Here is a 27887-nt window from a genome sequence, read left to right on the forward strand (position 1 = left end):
AATCAAAGGCTTCATTTTTCAGGCAGCACAGACTGAAATGGTGTTTTCTCCTTATTTCCCCCTTACTTCCTCCTCTTACAAGCTCACCAAAATCAATAGCATTAACTGGAAGAAAAAAAAGCCACAGGTGCATCTGGCCATGATATTGGAAGGCACAAGGGTTTTAAAACTCACAACTGAATGTAATGGCCTTCCATTTCAGAAGTAATAGTGGAGATGGTGGTGATGACAGGAAACCCACAAAGATTTAAGCGATGAAGCTTTAAACCATTCTGTAGAAGCAGTGCAATTAATCATATCACATCTTCATTTGCTTGCACAGAAAATTAAAAATTGGTTATATAAGTTTCTTGGTGGAGAAATTGTGAACAGACTTGCCACTTACACTTATTCTTAAAAAAGTAAGAGCTTTTCTTTGAGTCCTTTTAAATGAAGAAATCAGAGAAGCAAAAGAAATTTAAGCTTTAAAGTGCATTCAAAAGTCAGAACACAATTCACACGTGAGTTTTGCCACAGATAAGTTCAGATTTACTGTCAAGTATATATTTCAAAAGGGTCAATGCACTATTAAAGGAGTATTAAAGAGTTTACATCATTATATTAAAAAAATGCACATTTGCAAGATTTGAAGTTTTTCCTTACCTTTTATAAAAGCATCACTTATAGAGAACATCTGCTGCCCTCCGTTTTCAGGATTCAAGTATTCTGAAAGAAGAGAGAAGAGGGAGATAGGCGGAGACAAAGAAAAAAAAGAGACAGGTTACACTGGTGTGTCCATATAATTGCAATGTACACGCCCACACCAGAAGCAGCAGCATTACTCATCCAAGACTTTAGTCACCAACTTAGCAACAGCTTGATGAGTGGTTAAGATAAGAATTTCCTCTCATTCTTGTTTTATCAAAAAATTCTAAATGACAAGAAAATAGTACTTATTAATGTGAAGAAACAAAACAAACAAAGTAGACACAAGCAAAGACTGAACTAGGAGTTGAGTCCGCTTTTCCTAGACTGTCCTTTTCTAGACTTGAACACAAATGAGTTAAAATGTGAGCACAGACACCATGGGAACAGCCTCCTCACTCTGGTCTAAAAATACAGAAACCATTTTGGTCTCCCACTCCACTGAACCATTTCAAACTGAAGGAGAGACCAGACACAAGATTCATCTTATACAGGAAAAGAAACAAAAGACAGTCTGCCTTTCAAGAGCTAAAAGTCTAAGATCTAGAACAGTTCAAAGTGTTTTGAGGAATCTGTGCTGACAGAGGTGTACTCCCAGCAACAAAGCAGAGCAAGAGATATATCCCTTTATTTTTGGGAAATAGGATGAAGCTCCACCTACTAATCTTGTTTAGTTTGCTAGATCTTGATTTTTCATGACAACTGGCTACAAAATGCTTTCTTTCTCCAGAGGCCGTTATCTTGATGTGCCTTTAGTTGGTTCCTCACTTATATGAAAAGGGATTCTACAGTGGGGGAAAAAAGAGCAGTAGCCCAATTGCTTATATAGCATGATCACCTGGAGTTCAAAGTTAACCCTTTATCACCTTTCCGTCAGGTCCAGACCTACTGCCACAAACAGAATGCAAAGCCAGGCTGCTTTCAGCCACCAACAGAAAGCAACAGAAAGCTGACAAGACATAAGCAATCACAAGGCTCTGAGGAGCAGCACTCAGGAGGCCCCTTACATGCCACCATTTTAAAAAAGTCTGAGCTTGTTTGCAAATAGATACTTGATAGAAGATCAATGTACCAAAGAGAAGTTACAAGCCTCCCTTGCAGCTTGCTGGTTATTTGCAGAATCCTTCAATCTCTTGCTTAGTTTAAGAGTTCAGCACTGCAATAAGCTACAGCTTAACAAAAGCTGTCTCACTCTCAGCATTCATTCACCCACAGCCCCACTGACTACCTAGAGAAAGTCATGTCATGCTCTACCTATACAGGAGTATATATATAGTAGGACCTCCATCCCTCTCCTCCTTGCAACAGCCTCAAGGTGGCAGCTCTTACTGTAAACACGCTCCAGTTAGGTCTGGCACATATCCCTGGCTGGCACAGCCAAAGCAGGAGTTATCCCCAGCTGAAACCTAACCTTAGTTATGCTCTGGACAAAGAGAGAGGTTGTACCTCCAAACCAGGAACACTTCCAGATTTCTAACAATTTAGATTTTAGATTACTAGGTGATCTTTAAGGTCCCATCCAACCCAAGCCATTCTACTACTCTCTCCAATGCCGCTTCAGCTCCTATAACTACTTCTGATTGGGCCCCAGGGAAGTTCTGACAAGATGAGATACCACACCTCTTCTTAGACCGGACAGATAACACACTTGGTGTGAGTTTGAGATGGTTAGAGTGGCTAACATGCACATTTCTTACCTCACATCATCCCTACTTGCATCATGCTCCATAAAATGGGGAAGGGGGATGGGGGATGTTCCTGTAGCAAATTTTGTAGCCTGAAAACTTAGGCACGTTCTCAAAAGAAGAACTAAAAGGGCTCCTGGTAACAGCATACTAAGACTTGGCAAGCAATGGTGATAAGGAACTGTATATGGTTACTCAAGTTCTCTTTCCCCCTCCTAACTAGATGCAGGCATCAAAAACAAACCACCCAAAATACCTGCTACCAGGGTCAAGGATATCTGGCTGAAAAGACATTTAGAACACGAAGTTTCTCATATTGTTAAGTGTATCTCTTTAAAAACAGCAACTAAACCCCACATTTAAAATTTCTCACCTAATCTCTTACCCCAGTTTAAATGCAGAAAACAATCTTACTTTGTTTTCCCTTCTGATACATACTATAAAGTACTTTTGTCTTTAGGCAGATGATACTATGAGTCACTATACTCAGCTAACTTGGAGTCACTCAAATTTCAAGGAAACACACCAAACATTAGTCAGCCTATAACACCACAATAAGTTCTGCCATTAGACTATATACAAACCACTGTGTTTTAAAACACAGCTGGTGGATACATCACCCGCCTTTGCTTCAAAGCAGCTGAACTCTGTGACTGTTGGACATTGCATATCCCTTAATCATTCGAAGAAACCCACTAACCTCTTACATCAAAGATGACCTGCACTTCTAGCACTTGATGTTCTCTATTGTCTGTCCTCGCCCCAGTGACTGTAATTTACACAGTTGTGAGGAAATTACAAGTCTCAAAAGGACGGTGTGATCTTCAGTTTCATTTCATTATTTAAAAAAAAAAATCAAGTCACTGTCACCCAGTCTAAGGACAAGAGACAATGCCAACACAATCAAGCCAAATATATGTGTCCATAACAGCCACAGGGTAGTTACTGGCCCTGACAGTGGCAAACACACCATGTCACTGAGTAACTACAGCACTCTGTTCTTAAAATAACCACAGGCCATTTACATAGATGTTTAACTATCCAGTTTTGGCTGTCTAACCATTGTGATACTCTAATATCCTAGATGGCATCTTTCGTTCAATATAGCCAGGATAATCATAAAAAAAAGGTGAAAGTCTTAATATTAATTTTTTTATATAAAGTCTCTCGCTTTAGTATTTCCAGAACAAAGTTTTAGAAGTCATGTATTTCACTACTGTATGCACTACAGAATGCACTGTAAGGTTTTGTCCCACTTAAGTACCAACAAAGTTTCAGTCTGCCTATTGCCAGGAAGTGTTTCTTGCTGTTCAATATATTGTCATTCATTTAAACTTGTTGCTCCCTCGTTAAGTCTTTTCTCTAGAGATTACCATGCCAGGAATTATTACCAAAAAAAAAAAAGTACACTAAGTCCTCTATATTTGCAGAGGATATAGATTTTTCAAAAAACTGTAGGATAATATCTACCTCTTCACAGTGCATTTCCATGACAACTCCACCCTATCCCAGTTCTGGGAATATTACTGATATTATCCCCTCCAGGGAAATCCATTCTCTCAGAAGCAATTGTTACCAGTTTCCTACTAACAAATTATATTCCTACAGAATAACCTGGTTAAGAGACCACGTTTCAGGAACAGATAACAAACACCAGCAGAGATTCACCAAATCTAGCAGAGTGCTGCCAACACACAATTCAAAAGCAGAAGTCTTTCTCCTTTTAGTTGCCTCACCACTTGCCTTTTCTGCTGATCTTCTCTGAGCTCTCCATCATCCAAATCTTTCTCACAAGAGCTTCAGTTCTGGCTATGAGCAGCCCTGATTTGGTCAACAGTTTCTGAGAGAGAAAGGCTCTCTTACGTTTCCCCTTCATCACGTACTGCTTTTTGTATACAAAGATAAAGACTGAGATATGTCTGAAACCAGGATTAATACCCTACAAGTCCTCTAACACTTGCCAGACCTAAACTGAGTACTGCCTACTTTACTGCCATCACACACTGATAAAGATAAACCTGCTACAGCTGTAAATTCATAAGATACTGCAGCACACCTGAGCCTGTTTCAGGTTCACTTAATCCAGCATCCCTCCTTCCTAAAAGGAATTCATTGATATATTAACCCTCTCCACAGTTTCCTTCCCTATAGATGCATTAGCTTTTCATTTGAATAGGGCATGAGGTGGAAACAGGTTGAAAGGAACCAATAACAAGCTGGCATCAGTAGTGCTGACAATCCATCCCCGCTAAGTCATCTGACATCAACTCAAACTTCTGAACCTGTTCTGCTTCTCTCTTTGGGGGAAGAGGGGGGGCAGCGAGGAAAGCAGTTAGATTTTCTTCCTTCTAGATATATTTTTAGCAAATAACATAAGGTGATCACAATAGGCATCAATAAATGCCCCCTCTAATTTGCCTCATTCTGTCCCCCATGTCTAACATACTCTGAAAGTCAGCTGTGACCACTTCTCCTCCCTCACTCTCTTCAGTGACCATTTCAGTTTCAGAATACATAATCTGTACGCAAGTTTAAGGCAGGTCTTCCATTCTGATCCAGAACAACCCAAAAGATCTGTTAAGACTTTATAGAAGAATGAATTAATTAGGAGTACAAATTATTTAACGCTGGATCATCTTTTAAAGCTGGAAATACTGAAGGGGTGGGGTGAGACAATTATTAAAAATAAGAAACTCCTTAGAAGCAGCCAAAGACAGAAATCTACAAAGCTGATGTAACCCTAGGTAAGGAAGCAGCACAAAGACATCAATTGCTACCCAGCATGTAAAGCAACTAGAATATACTAGACCCAAGCCAGTGGCAAGCCCTGGTTTCAGACAGCCCTTGTCCTGTTTAAAGAATGCAATTATCAACAGGCAGACACATTATTTTTTCAATAAGGATTTTGCCTACAGAGTCTTTCAATTTAGCACTTATTTAAGGGAAAAGCCTTTCAAAAGAAGTCTTCAAGACCAAGTATTTGATTTCTTCCTACTTCATTTAAGTGGATGATCTCTTTTAAACAAATATTATGTATATGGATTAAGTTAGGTCTTACTGCTCATCAGTAAGACAATTCTGTAAAATGTAAGCTTATTAAGGTGCAATTATAAGTCAGCACAGAACTCTTCCAAGTTAATTTTGTTCTTTTGTTGTTTGGAGCTTTATTCTTTGCTTGCTTTTTTCAGTTCCATCTCAAACTGTAGAGACACCTATCAAACTGTTTTATGTGTGGATTATTTTTCCACCCCAGTTAGCCAGAATATATACGTGATCTGCCCTATTATGTATGGGCAAGAGACTTTATCTCAACTGCAAAGAGAAAGTCACAGGGGAAGTTACACACTCTGCAGAGAAGGTGTTTCAACGGGTCTACTAAGTGTCCTCAGAGGTGAACATATCAAAACTGCAAGCAAGTGCCAGTTAAATATTGTATTTTCCCCTCTGTAAGGCAGCTATGTAAGCAGTGTCCAAACAGGTCAGTAATAGTAGGGCCCAGCTCTCCATCATGTGCAACTCCAGCTGGTGACTACCTCGTACCTTTTTGGTCGGCAGGGTGAGGGGGCACATGTGGGTACTTGGAGTGCTTCTTGATATGGAAGTTCACGTTGTCCAGCTCCACGTTCAGGCTGATGGAGGCGGCCGAATCACTGTCCATTGCGGACTGGAAGCTGCTGACTGAAGTGCGCTTGCTAGGGCTGGCGGAGTCTTTTAGTGTCGGGTAAGGGGGAAGATACAGGGAGGAGAAGGGTTCAAATGGGTGTTATGAGGGTACCAGAGAGGAGAGAAATTGCCTTTAATACATAAAGACCAGTGTGCAATACTACAGGAATACAGTATTTTCATAGTTCTAATCTTATCTTCATGTGGGCATGCTGGCATTTTGGACATTCTTTACTGCACTACTGTAGGGCCCAAATCAAGAAGTCTGCCTGAGAAACAGAAGGCAGCAATTTACATGCTTCTCCTTCATTAGAAGTATGAAGCTTTACCAGTTCCACTAAACACAAAATACTGTATCCATTGTAAGAATCAGGAAGACTAGCCAGGTTGTAGTTTGCTGAGATCCTTACAGCCCCATGCGCACACAGAGAAACACAAACACATAAAGCAAGACAGTTAAACCACTAAGTCCTGAGGGACTGGGGACAACAGGGGAGAAGGCAGAGGGAGAACAAGATTCAGGTGAAACTCACTGGCTAAGTTATCTTCTCCTTCATCAGCAATCTGCTCTGTGTCACTGTCATCAAACTTGATGTCTTTGAACCAGGATGGCTCAGAGTGACCCTCTACAGAGTTCACAGAGTCACTGTCTGGAGATGGGGTTTCCGAGAACTCAGTGCTCTAGAATATAAGGAAGGGAAAAAAGCTGTTAAAGTGTAGCTCTGCTGAAATATTAAGCAGCCTGCTACAAATGCAGGTCAGACATTTTAAAAATCAGAGGATACTCTCAGTGGGCTGAGAGTTAGTCATAGAGTCATCCCCCTTGGTATGAAGTAGGAACACTCTATGACAGGAAACAACTATTTCTTTACACTTCCCACATACTTAGTTTCTGCCTAGTCCCCGCTTCTACAGAAGTTGTGACTAAGCAGCACTAAATAACAAGTTCATTCTACTGCACATTTTCTGTCACCGCTAAGCAGTTTTGAATGCCTGCTATCCCTAGCCAAGGTGGGTGACAGCCACATCCTCTGCCCAGAAACCAACACATGCAGCTTTTAAGGGAGTCTAATTCTAAGTTACTGGAGCAATTCCAGTAATACCAAAGTAGCCCTAAGAGTTTCAGTCACAAGTCAGGCTCTAGCTGGGGCTACTGTGTCAAAGCCAAGCCTGGTGAGAGTGCCAGAGGACCTGGGAGTATGTAAGTAATTTCCATCAGCCATCCTGATGCCTCCAGGCATCTCAAGAGGAAGTCCTCACTATCATCCCTTGGGTTCAGTGAGTGCAGCATCAACTTAGTCAACAACACTGTTTCTCCTAACTCTTGTCCAGGAGAAAGGAAATCAGACAGTGTTTTCAGCTGACAAGAACAAGAACTGGCTTTAAACATATAATAACATTAGCCCCTTACAAATAGTTACAGACAGGGAAGCACTTGTTAGTTAGGGGCAAGCTTTTACTAGCAAACTGAGACAGTGCAGTTGACTAGCTGGGATGCCAGATGAAGGCCAGAATAATCCCAATGGAAGACCATATGACTGCATCCAAGAGCTGAGACATTCTTCATTGTAAGAAGCTGCAGAACATGAAAGAATCTCAACAGAATGCTTTCAGCGATATCTTGTTCAAGCCAAAAAACCCAGTACAATCACTCAGGCCAGTGACTGCTCTTACCTTCAGCAAGTTTGATTGCAATGAAACACAGTAGGATAGCATCCCTGGTCACTAGTTCCCTGCCTCCTCCTCAGGTAACTAGTCCTGTTTGGGAGGCATGAACAAACACCCCATCCCAAACTTGCATCATGTGGCTAAGGTACTGAATTCCTTATTACTGCCATCACTAGAGTTCATATGAAGGTCACTAATACATTATATATGAAGATCCAACACACACAGATTCTAGATTCATGACAGCACAACTGCCACAAGCATAGACTGTACCATCTCAAAGCCTCTATGGAAGATGTCCATCATGAGAGGCACTGGCCTAGACTGAAGACCCTTTCCTTCACTTTAGACAGCACTACATGTAACAACTCATCCTCTACAGAGGACAGCCCCAAAGCTTTCTGGGAAAATGAAACTTCCTCAGGCTTCAACCCACTAAGGAAAAAGGTCTGGACCTTTTCTGTACAGGAGAGCTGATTTAGAAAACATAGCATTCCTGTTGAGAACAGGATTGGAAAAGATCCTAGTCAGCAGCCAAACTCAGCAAGAAGCATAGCTTTCAGCTTTCCTACTCCTTTTACCTGTAATGGTCTGTAGAGAGCATATTCATCTCTGAAGAGCTGATCATGATGACTGACACATTCTAGCCAGCGGCCATCAACCAAGGCCTGTCCTATTGCAATGGCTTGGACCCTGGAAGTATAAAAATAGAAATGGTTTTCTAAGTCTAGTTCCATATGATTTATGGTACAAGCCCACTACTAAAAGAAAGAGTCATTTGCAATGCAGTCTTTGACTCTTCAGTATCCCATTGCCATGTTTAAACAGACATTATTTAAAATATTATAGTGAGGCAGCACAGAGTACTAGTTCAAGCATGGAGCCAGATAAAGAGACTGCCAGTACTCTGAACTCAGCTGAGGTGTCCAACAGATGATTAGGACACTTTGTTTGTGCTCCTCTAGTATTGTTAACTTGAGTTATGTATACTGAGCATCTCTGAGGGAGGGCTGTTGCTCTACACTTAAGAACCATTTCACTTTTATGCTGTTCTCACACAGTTAAATACACCAGATTCTTTATATTCACTTATACGGTTAAGAGTCTGCCAGCTTCACCAAAAATTTAGCTATCAAACACTATTAGTGATCTCTGATCCCAAAGGCAGACTTGCTCTTTGGAGTACCAGTGAACATTTTGGACAATCTTTGTAATACACTCACTGTTCTCAAAGTGAGTGATAGTTGTCCCACAAGCTATCTCCCATACTGGTTTCCAAACAAGACAGCCTCCTGTCCCCTGTTGTTTTGGGCCCTATGGAGTCAGAATGCTGCCTACTCCAGTAGGCAGTAAAGAAGAGATTTTAATTTTCTTTCTCATCTCCCTGCAAAGGAGTCTGCCTCTGCAGTCTAAGGTACCCTGTACCAGCTCAAACTCACAACCTGCTCTCACACAGACAGAAGACACCTCCTGTACTAAAGCATCAAGTTTACCTTGTGCTTATGTGCCCATTTCTGATGAGCCAGTTGACCAGCTCTTTTCCCACAATGCAGTTGGGATGTGTCCGCAACCAGTAGCGATGGTCTTGAAACTCCATCCCACTGTTATGATGGCAGATTTTCTTCCACAGATCTTTCAGCTGGACTGAGTCCTGGAAAGGGAGATGTGCAAGTTACTTATGAGTCTAATCTTAGCATTGGTTTCAAAGGCATCAACCTGGGCCTTCGGATCAGCTTCTAGATCAAAAGCCCTCCACAAATAGGCACAGAATCTAAGCCATTCTGCACAACCTATGCAAAGATGCAAGGACAAACAGCAAACAGATATGAGATCACCTCCTAATATCCTTCCATTTATATCCAGTTGAGAATAATGTAAAAACAAAGCAGGCAGCTTCAGAGTTAAGGGGTTTTTGATGTGGGAACATTTTGTACTGCCCGTAAGATACTTATGTCCTCACTACTGCTGTCTTGCACCCTATTCTTAAACTCAAGTGGTATGAGCAAACAGAGGACAATGAAAACTCATCCTTTGGAAGAGGGATTTTTCTATGTTATCTATGCTCAACCCAGCCAATGTGAAGCATACTAGTCCAATATCAAGCTCAGATATAAAGCAAGTACTTGACACAGCAATGCATACTGCTATGTTCAAGTTCTAGGATACCATTTCTTACTGAGGATCCATTTTTGTATTGTCCAGTATAAAGCCTTTTTCAGACACTGTTAGCTTTGGTCACTAAGAAAAAAAGGTTTGTATTCCTCCCAACTCAACCTTTTTTGAATCTGTGAATCTCTTCCCCTCACCACTTGGAACACTTCAGCCTGTACCTCAGACTGTACCTCTGGGCCTGTTAAACAGGAGCACCAACTTTTGTGCAGGCTGTGCTTCATCCAAACTGAGCTGCCTCTCTGCACCTGGCCCCTTTTACCTTCCCATACGTGCCCTGGCTTGGCACAGCACAATCTGTTGTTGGGGATCTGGGATTACTTTGAGAAAGCAGCACAGCACCTCAAGGGGTGGAGAAGAGACACTGCAACTCACTGTCTCAAATGCCTCATTTGTTCTGTTTTTGTGTAACGGAAAAAAAAGCTTTAATTAAATTTTAACTGGTTGCAGCTTGACAATTAACTGCCAGACCCACATTATTGCACTTCCCCAAGAGTGCTCTGAGATCCAAGTGTTTTGCTCCACTTTTGTTACTGGACTGGCTTTCTGCTTTTAGTTCCAGCAGTGAGTGTCCTGGGCATTATCCTAAAACCAATGTCAGTAGCTCCCCTTCCGTACCAGGTACAGAGTCAAATGGATCAGTAACAGAACACATGATAGGATAACACCATTTGATCCAACTGGAGACTTCACAGTTCAGTTGCCTTGTACTTGTGAATACGGTAAACTGGACAACGTGGCAGAACACAGCAAATCCTTTTAACCTAAGGATTTTGACCTCTAGTTCACAAAGTATGTGCTTACACCACTGTATGGACAACTTCCCCCACCTTTATTTCATGAACAAAGTTCATTAGTCTTCTGAATGGACTAGGTTAAGCTTTAAATTAATTGCTGATATAGGGTCAACTCCACATGCTAAAGGCATTAAACAAACAGAGGGAATGCATAGAAAATCCTACATTAACTGACACTGTGTCTTCTGCTCTTACATGAACAGAAGTGATATTACCAGTCCTCTTCTCTCCCAAGGAAGAAAACGGACAAAAACTTAAATAAAGTGAAGCTGAAGTGCATTGGGAATTGAACGTCTTGGTTCAAGCTGCATTCATAGCAGTTTAAATTTCTTGTGCCTGCATCAATATATATGCATGAAGTAGGGTGGTATAAAGATGTGCCTTAAACATGTCTCTCCCTCACGTGGTTATCCATTTACAGAGCAACTTGGAAAGGAGTTTTGCAACTAAACAAGAGTTAGTCTTCCTGCACCCTCAGGAATACTTGTATGCATTCTGCTGACAGCAGGAAGAACCTAACAACACGGAACTTGGCTTCCTGATTTTAAACTGGCAATGGGGAACGATCTTTAATCTTTTAATATGTGAAAAAAACACTGCCTTCCCTCCTCTGCAACATCTTTGCCTCCTTTACTGAAAACACTTCCCTTCCCTCAAAGAAAAGAAACCCTATTTTTTACTGGAAGTTGTACAGTAACTGCAATGTACAACACTGCCTCTGTGGGGAAGGAATAACAGAATTACACAGAACGCTATTGCACGTTGATTTTTCTTTGAAAAAGTGCATCATTACAACCTTCTACAAAATGTTTTACTTATTCTGAAAACAAAGGGAGGGGCCAAGTTATGTTTTGGCCCAATAAGCTGTAACAGCTTTAATTCATTCATGACAGTGCAACTATTTCAAAGTAGGCATTTGAAGTTTCTGATTACATGGCCTATGAAAAGAATAATCTCAACTTGGAGAAACACAAAATCAGATCATTGCATTACAGCTGCAACCATGACAGGTTTAATCCACAAGGAGGCATCATACACTAACGCCACACTGCATAACACACTTATCAAGACTAAAAACTGTGCAGATCTTCATGCAAACACCACATGAAACTATGATTTGTTTCAGGAAGACAGTAACGTCCAAAGCAACATAAATATTCTCCATCCCTGCTCCACTTGGAGGAGAGGTTCAGATAAGAGTGCTTAGAGAAGAGTCCTCAAAGGCAACAAAACACTCCTACTGCATGACACAAGGAAGGTAAACTTCACTGCCTTCATAAATCAAGGCAAAAAGAAGCCTGAAAGATACCAGAAGGATTTTCCGCTCATCCTCGCTGGTCTCTGCCTTCATATGAGTGCGACTGGCCTGGGGGCTGACCGATGTCTCATAGGCAGGCACCATGGGTGAGCCCGACCGATCCAGGGACAGGTTAGTGATGCTGGCTGACCTGTAGCAGGAGACAGAAGAATTGAAGAGTGTTATTGTGGGGGGCTTCACCAGAGCAGGCCTTTATCTTATAGCATGCTAAAAACAAACTCAAGCCTGTGACATCATTTACCCTGGTCAGTACAGACTCACTGCTTAATGCTTCCTTCCTTGTCAAAGCAGAAGAAAGGATCCCTAGGAAGCAAGTGTATTGCTTTGGAACTTTTAAGTTAAACATAAACTTCTGTAAAGCTCTTTGTATGAAGCAGTTAGAACAAAGTTTAGGCACACCAATTCATATGTCTGTATTTGAATAGACTGAGGAAGGAATGCAATGCTGTGTAATTAGAAGCTCCAGCAGTTTGGAGGCAAGACAGATGTCAGCATGGGTAGCTAACATCAGGATCTCTGTAACAGAGCACTGAGATTTCCCCCTCTCCCTGATCCATTTAAAATTCCTTGTCCTCCACTCTTAAATATATGGCTAAAATCTTGCAGAGTCTGAAAGTTTGAGCACTTGTTCCCCAGAATGGCCAAACCGTCTTCTGAAGCTGGAGGTCACTGGCAGCCTTCCTTGTACTGTGATATGGTGCACCCTTATCTCAGCCCAGCTGTAGGAAATCTTGGCTATGCACTCCAGTACAAACACACCATTTTGCAATAATTGTTGTGAAGTTACAAATGCAAATACAAGTTCCAGATACCCTCTGCTCCACTAACACACAACTAGACTGAGACTGAAAAAACAGAGTGCAACTTCTCATCACACAGCAGAAAAAAGCATGCAGTGTAAGCTACTAGTGCTAATACCACTCTAAGGAGCGAGGATGGAAAACACTTCTGCATACAGCAACAGGGAAGCTCAAAATGCCAATGCTGAACTAACTCAAGAGGCTTGCAGCAGTCTCAGTGATGAGAGCTGTTGTCAGCCTCTAGTCTTTGGAACGAAACCCAGATAATTTCATAGAGCTTGCTAACTGGCTAACAGACACTACAGTTATTCCCAAGAATTCTCAATGGATGATGTGGCTGACCCCAGACATGAAATAGCAGTGCCACCCTATTTCAGCTTTTGTACTTCAAGGAACTAGCACTGAAGGTACAACAGTCTCGAAATCACTGATTTCTTCTTCTCTGTTTCTTGAGGATAAAGGGGTTTAGTTAGGTCCTTTTAAGTTATATGCAGAATCAAAGGAAACTATGTTGGCCCTACATCCATATATACCTAGGGGTGATAAGCAAAAGCTTTGTGTCATTGTCAGGCATTCATGGCAGGCTAAAACTGTACTATTCAAATGATCTCAAAGTCAGAACTGGCAGAGTTATGCAGCTTAACAGAAAGTAATCTTATGTGGAAAATGAGACTGACATGGAAGTCCACCATTAAGCACTCCTCCTAGTTGTTTTGCAAGAGCTGGTTTAGCTGTGGCACCTACCTGTAAAAGCAGCAGGGATTTTTTATTTGGGCATTACACAAGAGTTAGAACAGCTAGATTTCGTATCTGTGTCTTTATCATCAACAATTATATACAATAAAGTCCCACGTGTATCCTTTTTTAAAACAGAGGGTGAGATCTTGCAATGAAAATACCTATCCTTTAGAAGGACCTGCAAAGGAGCAGTTTGAATCCCTCTGCTTGCAACATCTGACTGTTCTGCTGGGGTTTTTCCCATTATAAATAACAGGACTGAGAACAAACAACACATCCTCTGCTCACAGGGAAAACAAATAGAAATATGTAACTTCTGCCACCTGCATATAAATGCACTCAACCTGCATCTTTTTTGCTTCACCTCATCTAGAAAGAGGCATAATCAAGCTTTTCTCAAAGAAATGGCTACAGCTGCTTTGAGAAGATCTAAAAGCTAACATCGCTTAGCCCAAAGCCAATAGCCTTGTTTCCACAGGTTCAGAATTTTGACAGATACCTTACACTTCATCATTACATGTGTCCAGCCAGGTGAGTACTATGGTGACGCCTTGAATAGCCAGAAAGTTAAAATGTAACTAGAATGCGGAATTTTGGCTTGCCACCTCGAGCTCAGAACCCTCCTACTACTGCATGTGTGAACAACCACAAAGGTCTTTCAAAATAAACAAAATCAATTCAAAGAGGAAGCACGAGACCATCCTCAAGGTTTCAGACATTTCTTGCCATCACTGCAAATATTTATCATTGAACTTTTTAACTCTAGACTGTTAACTTTTAACTCCTGCCACGTTTGCCCAATTGATTTTTGGTACTAGCTTACTCACCAGTATTTTACTCCTCCAGGCAAGCTCTTTGGCTCTCAGCTGTACAGTTAGTGTGCAGGCATCTCCTCCTAACCATCCTCATCACACAGAAGATAAAAGCTCCAAGCTTTTATCCTTTCATGCTTTTCTCCAAAAGGCACACCTGGCATCCTTCTCAGCTGAGTTCCCTAGTCTTCGCTGGTCCTGCCAGATCTCTCCAAATTGCTAAACATTCTGCACTCCTGTTACACCAATGCAAAGAAATCTCTGAATGTCTCCTGATCCCAATTTTGAAATTTGGGTTATCTTTGCTCTGTAAGGCATCCTTGCCTTACCTTTATTTCCTCACTTTAACCATAAGAGAAGTATGTAACCAGTACCACAGCAGAAACACTGTGAAGTGGGAGCTTGTTCTTCTAATACCAGCCTATTTAATGGGATTAAGCTCAAGCACTCAACTTATACTAAAGCTCTCATGAACAATTTAAAGTTCATTCCAGCACTCTTGCATAAAGATCTATGAAGGGATTTTAGCCCAAGGAAACCTGGTAACTTAAATAAGATTATCCTTAATGGAAGAGCAGATGGAGATGCATACAATACAAACAAATAAAAAATACCTACACCTCTGCTCCTCCATGACCTCAGTCTTTACCTGCCTTTACCGAGTACATGTTACTCCCGTTTCTTCAACTTCCTCAGAATTGTACCTTTCTTCATCACCACTTCTGTTTGACCAACTCAGCAGCAAATGACAGATTCTTCAAAAGCAGTACATTTATTAATATGAATATGTACACAAATGGTCTTTCCTCACTACTACATATGGGTAGTGGCATGTCCCATTTTAGACGTGTAACAGCACACTCAGTAAAAACAAGCCCAAAACTACAGGCCTTACAGCGAAGAGTCTGCTAGGAGTGCATCCAGAACAGAAATTATTAGTTTACCTGTTTCTAGCTGGTGACTTCCCTGCATCCTCCTGGACAGAGCCAAGGCGTGCAGACAACGTAGTACTTGCAGAGTCTGGGTGAATCAAACTGCATGGAAAGGAGAATGATAGAGATGTTTGAGAGATTTGTGACATACAGAAGTGTCAGAACAGCTATAATTAAAGTACAATTAATTGTTGTGTTACCTCTCACTCACACTCATGACTGTTAAATCAATAAGGGAATAGGGAAATCTTTCCTATCTGTAGGCCAATGATATTTGGAAGACAGTGCTCAAGTCTCCTCTTTTCAAATTCAAGTCTTAGACAATACAGCCCCTTCCCATTTCTTTTATTATCCTGCCTTCCCACTTCCTTCTCCTATATCCCTTTCTTACACATCCTCCTTCCTTATAGGCTGCTATTCATGCTTTGGAGGTAGAGACATTGCCCCCACCTCCCCAGCACATCACCTTTGCAATCCATGCAATGCTATGTATAGCTACTGCTAGACAGCTTTTACCAAGATAGCCTGACAACCTTCTGTAATTGTTTAACCTGATCACTACCACCTTTGCCCTCCGTTTACTTCTACGCAAGAAGAAGGACAGCAGATGTTCATACACCATCAATCCTGTTGGCAAAACCATACCAGACATAAGTCACTACATGTCAACCGATACAGCCATACTGGCTGTGCTCTAGTGTGATAAATGCTCTTCATGAGAAACTGTAAGCAATACAACTTTGCCTGAGTAGCTGTACTTACCCAGAGTACACCACTCCTTCACTTTTAAAGGCTATGGCCCTTCAAGTTAGTTAAAGCAGGAACTCTATGTTCCAATTGCTCAAAGAGTAGAGCAACGTCTGACAAGTAAATGCAGCCTCACCCCACCTAAATGCTTTTCTCCCTGCTTTGTAGCATGACAGCAGAAGAAGCAAGAGCCTTATCTCAAATATACATTATTTTGGAAAGAGACTCAACTCTTAAGTTTTCTTCTGAAACAAACTACTTTTCACAAAGAAGCCCCACATTAGAACAAAAACCACTGCTCTGTTGTGAAGTTGTGAGTCACCAGTTTCAATTGTGGTACCATTTAAATTCAATATTTTGAGTTTAAACCTCTTAAGGTCAATCAAGAACTACCAAACACAGTACTTAAGAAAAGCCCTGTAGCCTACTGCAAAGCTGTACACTTTAAGAGCAACAAGCATTGAAGAAAATGTTAATCCTCCTAAGCAACAATAAACCACATAATCTCAGTCTCTTTTCCTGTCACACACAAAAGCAGCCCACATTCACTCAGTATCTCCCAACAAGACAAAGTGCTCTATTATAGAAAGTTATCAGCCTTTCAATAATAGGCAGTATTTTCCAAGTGCTAAAATAAAGATATAAATACCTTCTTTACATGTTCATGTCTACAAGCTGCTGAACTGCCATAATAAAGATACCAACAACATATCAGAAGACAAAACTAACAGTACCTTAGTTATTTTGAAGAGAACACACATTTATTCCCCAGTTCAAAATCTGGTAGTATTTATCCTAAGTGTTGTTACGTTACTGCTTTAAATGACCATAACATTAAATCAGAAGTCCTTTCCTGTATGTAGATCTAAAGCTGATTATTCAAGTGCTTCCACACAGGAGCACCATACTCTGAAAAGTTACATGCAAAGCCAGAGTCAGGGTACTTTCTGAAGACAGTTGGGTTTGAGGTTTTTTCTTTTAATACTATCAGAAGAGATCTGCTGAGAGGCACATGTCACTAACACTACCTCTCAGTTAAAGGTTCTGACTTGAGACCTCCTCAGTCGTTTCACATCTTCCTTTTCTTCTGTTTTTAGAGAAATGAGCACAAATACCACATCCAATTATTTCTTCCTCCCCATACATTAAATTAAATCAAAGTCCTCAGAAACTTGCATGCTGCTTGAGAGGTACAGTGTTCTTTTACTCACATTCCAAATATAAAGATCGCCTCATTTGAGAACAATAGGAGTAAATATACTTTGAAAGGAGATCAGAGAACCTTTATAGCTGTCCTTTTGATCCCACTTCATTTGAAAGAGGTGGTTCCTTCCAGCATTTTTCTCTTATTTACACAGATAGCATTCCTTACATTCTCCTGCCCAATTCAAAACCTAAACAGGTAAAGCATCAATATTACATCAACTTGCCTCTCAACACATTGGTGGTTAGAAGGAATGATTCTGGCTCCATCTTTTTAAACTCTGAAGATAAAAGTCTGCTCTGTCACTAGCATAGAATCACTGATTCAGTAGGTAGAAGGAAGAACTGTAAATAACTTAAAACTCCACTACAAAAGTTTCCACATTTCAACTTGAAAAGAATATTACAAGCAAGCATAGGATTAGGTTCTTTTTACAGGAGATACACTTCTCAATTTCCTAAGTGGAAACCACCAGGTAGCTGTGGTTTTATCTAAGGTAGCTGTCAGCCTGAAAACAGAGTTAAGATTCTGGAGCTCAACATACAGCCATTCACTTTACCTTTGCCAGGTGAGATCCTCCTCCAGGAAGATGTTCCGGCTGGCTTTACGGCTCCCAACTGGCGTGCGTGGCTCCCCAGGATCCAGCACTGACACAGAACATGCGGAATCTGACAAAGCATTTAAGTCTTCTCCGATGGAGTTACTGTCTGTGGAGTGTGCATAGCTTAAGGCTATTTTACGGCAGTACGTGCAGGCTCGGAGATCCCCTGTGGAAAGGGGAACCAGACAGTGTAAGTGAACAGGAACAAACAGCACTCTGTTCCTACAGGATCAGAGGTGTATAGTGCTGAAAACAGAAGGATTTTCTGTTTCAAAACCTCTTTGCAAGTTTAAGTCTAATTCTCATATTCCCTTAAAGGGCAAAACCTCAGATAATTACGAACTCAGGGAATTTTTCCAAGGCCAGTGACGTGTAACAGAGGACCAGCAAGAGAGAGACAGGTTGTGGGGGCAGGGAGAGAGAGAGAGAGCACATGTGCACACTGAAATGATGGTACCACAATAGCCAGTCAGATATGACATACCAGCTGGTGTGTCTGGAAAACATCACCTCCATTAGAATACGGTAATTGGCATTGGAAAGAGTCTCTCTCACCCTCAATTAGAACATGTGGATCATTACATTTTAAAACTACTGTTACTAAGAGCAGCTTTTCCTTGAGCACACTTTTTGTAGTGCATAACCTTGTTAAATAGTGATCATATTTGTTTTGTCATGATGGATGTAGTGTGATAAAAATAAGCAGGCATGGCATAATCCAACATTGTCCATAAAGAAATTGGTAGAATCAGGTCCTGTGGTTCTTTTTGCTCATTTTTAAGCCCACTACAGACCTGTACAGCATTTTCTAGCAGATGCCAGGATTTAAAATACAGTAGCCCAAACAGAACTCAGCACAGAGAGACTGTTCTGCTCCTCAGCAGATAAACCCTACCTGTGTAGCCCATGAATTTTCCAGGGATTTCCTGATTGCAGCATCGACTACAGAAGATCTGCCCACAAAGTCGACAGTGGTGCCTTCGACGGAAGGTGGTGAATTTCTCACTGCAGTCATAACATTCTTTGCACTGGCTGTCAGGCATCCAGTACTGCTTCAAGTCACTGTCCTACAAAAGAAGACAGCAGATAAAAGCCTTTTTTTGGAAATAAAAAAAGCATGTTTAGTTTCATGACTGCTGTGTGGACTGTGCTCATATATTCATATACCTGTGTGTGTGTGTACACTCTTGCATATAAGCACAGACATGCACAGAAAGGATTTTTCATGTGGTTTTATAGGGAGCCAGAAGGCTGAGAGCTCTGAACTCTGAGAGTAAATTTAGTAAGACTTGGCCTCCCTGATCCAAGATGGAAGCAAAGCAGATAAAAACTATCATGAGCTGTAGATGAAGGTCAAAAAGAAAGAAAGAAACAAACAAATACTGATTGCTCTTCCGTCTCATTTGACCCTAGCACATGAAAGACCCTCATCTAGTACAGTTAAAAAAGAAAAGAAAAAAAATTATTAAAAAAGTAAAAACCCCACCATACATTACTTGAAGCTGTTATATACAGGTAAATCAAGTTATCAGGAATTATCAGTGCACAAAGATAATTTCAACAGCTAATATTTTAAAAGTATTATAGATACATGTAAAAAATTCTTCAACACGCCAGTAAACTGTTGTAAAAGCCTGTGTCCCAAACTGATGTTGTTTCAAAACTCCAGATAACTCCTGTGAGAAGACAACTACAGAATTCACATTCAGCAGACAACAACATATATTGATTTACAGCACTGGTGCAGCCACAGGAATTTTTGTCTTGTTTTCTTTTCAAAAAACTTCAGCTTGGTGTTGAAGCTATAGAGCAAGACAAATCTCTCAATTATGATTCTGAGCACATCAGCTGCAACTACCATGGATGGAAACAACTGCTAATGGTCACATGACAGGCCTGACTGTGAAACACTCTTTGCAAGAGTTCAGTTCTGGCAATAAGCCCTTTCAGAGGGACTGAATACTCCAGGTTTTTTCTTAGGAAGAGAAACTGCTGCAAGTATTTTCTCAAAACAACCAGAGAAGACAGTAACCAAACAGAAGAAAAGTGATCTGTGCTCTGATTTTCACATAATCAAAAAAACCCCATACCCTGAATTGGTGTTTATTTTTGGATGTTCACAAAGTAAAGTTTGACATAGCTGCTAGACCAATTTTGAGACCAAAATAGTTATGACCAACAAGACAATACTTCCATGCTGTCCTCACCCAAGAAAACTCATACAGAAAGAGGTGGAAGACTGCTCGAGGCAGTCTAGTGTTTTGGAGAATCTAGAAATTTTTAAAATGGGGAAAGTTGCAATGAAGAGCTTTGCCAAGGACTTGCTGCAAAGCTGCAGGGGATGCCAATAACAGGTTTTGCTGCAGCTCTGCATGATAAGCCAAGTCTCTGACTCTACGACTGAAAGACTGACTGTTCCAAGAAGCAGTGCCTCTGCCCCGTTTGGACATGACTGAAAACTCAGCCACTGCTGGTGACACCTTCCAGTTCTCTGCCTTCCAAGTCAGAGCCAATGCTCATGACAAGAACAGCCTACAAGGAAGGGTTCAGAACAGGATTCTGACCTCCATTAGCAGCAGATACTCATTAGAACAGCATCTTCCAGAATTTGAGAAAGCTTTCTACAACAGTAGAGTGGTCTCCTGTAGAGAAAGGCCAAGACCACAGCAGCAGGAAACTTTTGCATGGAGTGACTCAAGCAAGACATGGCTGCAGTTAAAGGCACTGATGCATTACCTTTAGTCCAGAAGTCAGCATGCTGACAACTAACATACCACTTCCAGATAAACATCTGGTCATATTCATTTACTGCTGCATCGTGTCTGTTTCAGCACTTCTCCAATGCATTCAGAGATGTCTGAAAATCTCTAAAGCCTTCAAACTGAATTATTAGGAGGTGTCACACTCAATGCCCCCCTTACTGCAATGAAGGACTTCTGCTTCACCCTCAAAAATATTGCCCTTTCTACCAAAGCAAACTTATTCTTACAAGCAGAATAGGAAGCTAAGTGAGTTTACTCAAAGTCTACTGTAAAAGCAGTCAAGCCAAAAGCCTTTTTTCTTCTCAGTCAGTTTAATTAAATGTACTTTTGCCTGTTCATGTCTTGCCCACAGACACAGCTATTTATACCATCACTTATAAATAGTTGTGGCTTCTTTTCTCAACTAGATCCTCCTATTAAAGGTATGGTCCAACAGCAGATGGAGGTGAAATCAGGAAGTCAGTAGCAACCACCAGATCCTTCTCTAGCTAAATCGAAACTGATTAACAAGGCAAGCCTTTCAAGCAAATACTGCTGACCAATCATTACCATAGTAAGTAGCAGATTTAATTAATTACCAGAATTCTCATTACTACTTGTGGCAGTCAATGTGTTTCACCTGCCCACAGTTAGCCTTCTAGGGAGAAAACCATCAGGTAATACTTCCAACCTAAGCTGGAAGGAGTCTAAAGACAGCATCTGGTCCATGCACAAGAAGCCCAGTAACTGCAATGATTCACCCCCACAATATGACAGATGTTTGACAAGTCAAGAGTCAGCATAAACTGAAACTGTTTCCCCTGCGTTCACACAATGCTTTCTGAGTTTATTCACTCATCCTTCAAATATCAAAAAATAAAAACAAAACAACAACAACAAAAAAACCAACCAACCAAACAAACAAAAAACCCCTATCATGATGTATCTAAAAACAAAGGTCAGAGAAGCCCAGAAAACAGACAATTGTTTTAGATTGTTTGGCCTACAAATAGTTCAAAAGAATTACCTGGCTCTTCCCCTCCATGATTTCTTTGAGGCGTTTTAAAACAGTGCTGAGGCTTCTTAACTGAACTGCTGTTCGAGGATCATGACCTCCAAGAGGCGGTTCTACTTTCCTTCGATTGTCTGAAAGGGAAGAGAGAGTAGTACTTATTTCTTTCATGATACACCAATATCCACATCACAACACAAAATCCCATTAGAGGGAAAAATGTTCACTTATATATTACATTACATGTATTACATTACATATATTACATTTTCTGAAGTTACAATGTGTATCACTTCTTGCCTTTGCACTCCCTTCCCCCAAAAGAAGATTCTGATGCCAGATAGTTTGCTTTGACTGACATTTTAAATACCATCCTCTGTGTTTACAAGAAGCCACCCAAGTTCTCTGAGAACAAAAACATCTTTTAAAGAAGTGATTTTCAACCTACAATAGGAAGCTTGTAGCAGTCTTTTACAAAACACTGAAGTCTCATTTTAAAAATGCCCTCTAGGATATTAATACTTAAAAAAGAATTGCAACAATATTCATATTCATTCTAGGAGTGGTATAAGTCAACGCCTCAACCTAAATTTATTTATAAATTACTACAGTCAATGCCAGGACTCAATTGCTCATTTTCTATTAAAAACAGTAGCTCTGAATAAAATGCACCCAGAAGTTCACATATTTAAGGTTTTTTCTTTGTTTTGATTTGGTTTTTTCCTAAGAAAAAAAGCCAAGTTGTTGAGAACTTGTACAGTCATTCTTGATTAACTATAGCAAAGTGACTCCTGAATAAAAAGGTAACGCAGCTAATTTCTTTCCTATAAAACGCTTGACTACTTTGAAGCATTGCTGTATGACTTACAAATAGGATTCTTCCCTCCAGAAAGATTTGAAAACACAGTTCTCTATTTACCTAAATATTTAAACATTTTCAGAGTCCCTTTTCTACAGCAACAACTTTCTGAAGAGTTTAAAGTTTCTTACCAGCCTCGTTGCTCTCCATCTGACTAGCGTTTTATTTAGCTTGCCCCAGTACAGGAAGAACAGTCATGGCTGCTTTCTGTTTACTGCCTCAGATAGCACTGATGTCAGCGGGAATGCTGACAGCTCTGGCACAAGCCTGTTAACTGTTGCAGTGCAGTAACAACCCGGCTATTGTTTTGTGTGCAAGAGACCAAAACCCTCACTTGGAATGTGACTAAAACCGTGGGAGTCCATGCCTCCTCTTCAGGTTTTTAGTACATATTTTTAGCTAATCAGCCCACATATAGTTACTATGTACAACAAGAGATTTTTTTTTTTTAAGCGATTCTAGGATGCTTAAACACATTTCTGTGGCCAGACACCTGGAATTTATTTTTTAAAAAAATCAAACAAATAGACTTTCGAGCAATACCAAGGTGAGTATTTCGGGGTGATTAAAGAGTCTTTCATGTTTCAAGAAAACATTGATAATACCATAGAAACCTCTGGTTCCTCCTTACTTCTATCACAAGATCTGTGTTGCATTTACTTCCTGGATATTCCTCTGAATTCAAGAGTATCTCCTTTCCAGGAATTCTGCTTCCAATTCTAAGAATTATTATCAGATCTCCTGCCTAACTAGCTACAAATCTTTGTCAGGCAGATGACCCCCAAAATACAAACACACACAGCCATGAGGAAATGTCACACTGGTTCTAGTTAGCTAAATGCCCTTTTCTCTGTTATATAAAACAACGTCAAAAGGGATTTATCATCTACATGAGAAAAAAACATGCCATCAGCAGTAGCAGCACATGGCTAACCTGTTTATACTAGAGAAGCTGACTGATTCTCAGATTAAAATTCAGTTGGTTCTTTTCCTTCTCAATCATGGAATTTCTCCCTTTCCAGGGAAAAACACATTGTATAGTAAGAACAGAAGTTATCATTCCTGCAATATAGGATGCACTGCGTCTAAAACAACATCCTTACAAAAGAATGCAGATGTATCAATGTTAGGTTAACTCCTCATCACTATTAGAAATACCACAGTCATTTTCTCAGCTAATGCACACATGATTTACAGAGGTACACGTTCTCAGCATTGCAAACATTATTTCCTCATTTCACCATTAAATCTGCAAACCCCATGTTCCCTTCCACAAACACAAACTGTAAGAGCACTTTTCTTGCTTTGCCCACATCATCATCCCAATTGCCATCAATTGCACATCTTAAGAGATTTCATATCTTTTGATGTGGTCCTACACTGAGAGGGTTGCCTACACTTATACATCTAAGTAGTGGTAAGCGTTTTTGATGCTTCTGAGATAGCAAACTCAGTATATGCTACTAAAAGAAATAAAAAACCAAACCCACACACAAAAATCCACACCACCCAAAAAAACCCTAAAAACCCCATACCCCATCACCCACAATTCAAGTCACACACAACAAATCAGGTTTTAAAATAAAAGTGAACTTGAATTAAGTGTTATTTAATCTATTATGACAATCAGATCAGCTCCACAAACTTTTATTTGTCATTGCTGCATCTTAGCCCTTAAGTATAACACACCAACATGACTGTGGAACACATCTTTTCAGGAATACCAGTTTATGCAGCAACTGTGTTTCTTCTATCCATTCCCTTCCCATCTACATGTTCACTGAACATAATCTCAATATATCAAAGGGACTCCATACAGATTTCCAAATTGACTTATTTCTAACCTATTTATCATTCTTAAGCTAAAAGTTAACTCCTACAGCTACTAAAAAAAAAGTTCTCCTATTTCAACAGTAGCCCTCATTCTTCCTCTATGTATTCATAGCTGCTGATCTTGGTAAAACCTATACATCTTCTGAATCATGGAAATATGTTTTTACAGAGTTTCTTTCATGACTACATAGTATTTTAGCAATCATTTTTACAGTGAATGATAAGGCAAAAACACCACAAGAACTTCTTTGTTGCAACTTAACTACATGACCATACCCTAACCCAAGAGGTACAGAGAGCTTCATAGTTTCAACAATAAAAAAATACCCTTGCCAGGGATGCCACAGTTCTGCTAAAACAAATCAACATGAATTGTTTTTTTAGTCATTTGCTGCCAAAGCATATAATTTCCTATTCAAGTTCACTACCACAGTTCAAATATCACATCTTCCTCAAGTCACTTGCACACAAAGTACTTATATGAAAAGTATGGAAGCTGGCCTTAACTTCATTTTACAACATGCATTTTCATGTTCCAAAATCTTTTTTCATTAGAAAAGATGCTCTGGTAATAATTAATGCTCTACATGATTCCCAGTAACCACCATATGCTTTCCTCAGGCCTTCTTCCCCTACCATGTGATCACTGGCCATCCCTTACTCCTACTAAGCTCCTTTACAGTTCCTTACTATTGTGACATTATCTCGGTGACAACAGTCTCATTCTCAGACTATTTTGGTTCAATCCAGCACCTTGAAATCCCTCATCTGACAGCACAGACACATGCAGTCCAACACAACCAGCTGAGCCCTCTGGTACTGTAGAAGTGACATCTGCTCTGCAGCACCCTACTCCAGTACACAAGGATGCAAGAGATTATCCAAGAGAGAGGCCACAGAAGCCACTGCAGAGTCTCAGCACTGGTTCTTCAGCCATACAATCCTCAGAGTATCTCTGACACAAGCCAGGCACCCACAGCTTCTCCTATTTTCACAAAAGCCAGCAAGGTGCTATTATAATGTTTTTGCGTAAGCAGTCCTGAAGGGAAGCAGACAGTTGAAACCCTACATATTTGATGCTAGGTGGTTTCCTACAAAAGCAACCACCCCTCCATGTTGTTCTGCACTTGCAGTTGTCAGCCAGCACGGTCCCTGAGCAATGAGAGTATCTGCTGCACATACAGGGCAAGCTAATGGACAGATGAGGGGTGAGAGTCAGCATCTTCAGGACCAATTTAATTCCATCACTATTTAGAGGCACCAGCAGCAGCCTTTTATTTATTCATTCCTTTCAGTTTGCTTGACATATTATTTAAGATCAAGTAGGCTAGAGACCTCTGTGAAGTACTTAGACCTTTTTTTGCCTACACCTGCTGATGTTACGAAGTATTTGGGTAATGGCAAGGCCTTGAGAGACATTTACAGGCCTGCAGATACAAGACCACAAGAAAACTCAACTAGATTAGACACCTCACTGTCACTGAACTGAGTGGGTGAACCAACCTACCAATCTAGGTGTTTATGTAAATCATATCACTTATTTTCCTGCTTTTCATAATTTAGATATAAGAATAATTTCTAAGATTATTTGTGCAGCCCAGCATCAGCTGCAGTAGCAAAGTAAAATTCTCCTCTGCTCAGTGTTCAGAAATCCTCAAAGACCTGATTATTCAGCACCTTTTAAGGCAAATGAAGGAAAAAAATTATCTTAAGTTTTCTTCAAAAAAGAAAACTAAGCCTGAATTTGGAGAAAGGCAATGCAAGAATTCTTTCCCTCTTCAAATAAAGTGAGATGGCCTAAAAACTCCCCCAAAACCTCCTCAACAATCCAGTATACTTCTACTTGCATTACACAGAGTTCATGTTTGTTACCAAGGTTATATGGGGGAAAATACTCAACAGGGAGTCAGGCCACTCAGCGCACAACTTCACGGAAATCTCTTCAAAAATCCAGCAATTCCTGCTTGGTCTAACTTTACTTCTTTCCAGGCTGATTCATCATGACATTTTTCTAAGCATACTTGCAATTCAAATCCAGGGACATGAATGAAGGTCCTGAAAAGGATTTGGAATAATACAGCAACAGTTCCTTTCCTACACATTAAACTCTTATTTCCCTGGTTGCCTAATCCCAGCAGAAGTCAACCAGCAAGATTATCTCTGCCTTCTGAAAATCAAACAACATACCTCACCTGAAGGTTTCTAACCTCTAATCCCCAGGCAGTTTCCAAGTGATCTACATGAGGTAATTAAAAATAAAGTAGATTGGCATATCAGCCAAGAGCACATGGCTGTACTTGGCACATTCCAGAAAGATCTTTAAAAAAAGCCCAAATCTTAATTGGTTTGCTGGGACAGGTACAACTAAATAGAACAAAGAGTACTAGAAGGCAAAAAGGAAGACGATAAATGTGTTCAACTAAGCATGCAAGTGACTTAGATGAAAATGTTAGCTATGTCTACTGGACTTTTGCCTGGTTACCAAGACTAGACATCTTTCTAAAAATCCCATACACATTAACAACAGTTAAGATCTGATTTGTCTGCACTAGGTACCATACTCTTGGAAATACTGTCTTGCACAGGACTGTTACCCAGCTCAGCAGTTTCCTCAAGGCTGTCACAAAGAGCTGACAGGAACCAGGCAGATCTCAAAAGGGACCCCTGAAATCTCCTTCCTAGCTCTTCCCGATCTTCATAAAGCCAATTCACAGCTGCACCTTTAAAATTACATTCAATTCCCATTCCAGCTAAAAGATTCAGTATGGCATCTGGCAATAGTTCCAAGGTTAGGTAGAAATGAAAAAAAACACTTAAGCACAACTTCCTATTCAATTCTCAAAACAGCTACAAGCAAAAACCTGCATTTATAACTCCCTTGAAGACAGAAACATCGAATCCATTCAGACTGAGCGCTAAAGTTAGAGGTAGCATGTGGATGTTAAAAAACTAATCTCTCAAGACAAAGCAGAAATTTTCAGGATCAAGGTTCAGTGACTTTAAAATGTTGGATGTGTTTTGGCAGTCTTCTGTTCCACACTGTTTTACAATCGAAAGAGCAGAGCCCCAACAACAGGTTGTCTTGCTGGAACACCAAGAAGGGTGGAGGGAACATGTTTCTGAGGTTAAAGTGCAACCTCACTAACAGAAGCAGCATACCCTCATAATAAATTCTGTTATAAAACTGGACAGTCAATGAACCTTTGCTCACCTCCTTTCACCTCACCCTGAAGCATCCCAGATTGGCTACTATAACACGGCCTTATAGCACAAAGAGCTGAAATTACCCAGAGTCGCAGAAGATCTTCTTTGCAGTTCACCAGTCAGTTGTTTTTTGTAAGGAATTGGTGATCTCAGAGACTGAGCCCTGGTGGGATGCTGAGGACTGGACCAGCCACCACTCAATGCTTGTGGATCACTCTGTCCTGCCTCTGCTCTCTCTGCTGGGGATGAAAGCCTGCCATCATCTAGAGTTGACAAAAAGCAAGAAAACAACTGTTCAGACATGATAAAGAAAACCAGTAGTGCATGCAAAACTAAAGGTAAAAAAAGTCTCACAAATAGATTGAGATGTGGATCATGATTAAGCATCACAAAACACATAAATCTTCAATTTTAAAAGTA

General features: G+C 40.4%; 1 protein-coding gene across 3 annotated transcripts in view; it reads right to left on the minus strand.

The window, feature by feature from the left end:
- Positions 1–27887, minus strand: part of PIKFYVE (phosphoinositide kinase, FYVE-type zinc finger containing) — a 69951-nt gene that overhangs the window by 37933 nt on the left and 4131 nt on the right. For 2 of the 3 annotated variants that reach the window (XM_051787679.1, XM_051787680.1), the window contains exons 3-13: positions 27551–27730; positions 21587–21705; positions 18714–18885; positions 17777–17984; positions 15279–15368; positions 11976–12114; positions 9194–9351; positions 8282–8393; positions 6566–6713; positions 5910–6077; positions 643–705 (exon numbers count right to left, since the gene is read on the minus strand). In XM_051787679.1, the coding sequence (XP_051643639.1) occupies positions 643–705; positions 5910–6077; positions 6566–6713; positions 8282–8393; positions 9194–9351; positions 11976–12114; positions 15279–15368; positions 17777–17984; positions 18714–18885; positions 21587–21705; positions 27551–27730 (1557 nt within the window). The remainder of the gene's footprint in view (positions 1–642; positions 706–5909; positions 6078–6565; positions 6714–8281; positions 8394–9193; positions 9352–11975; positions 12115–15278; positions 15369–17776; positions 17985–18713; positions 18886–21586; positions 21706–27550; positions 27731–27887) is intronic. The other variant, XM_051787681.1, reaches the window with a different exon arrangement.

The sequence above is a fragment of the Manacus candei genome, unplaced genomic scaffold, assembly GCF_025592945.1.
Source record: "Manacus candei isolate 608988 ecotype Guabito, Panama unplaced genomic scaffold, ASM2559294v1 h1tg000023l, whole genome shotgun sequence".
In the NCBI taxonomy this organism is placed as follows: Eukaryota; Metazoa; Chordata; class Aves; order Passeriformes; family Pipridae; genus Manacus; species Manacus candei.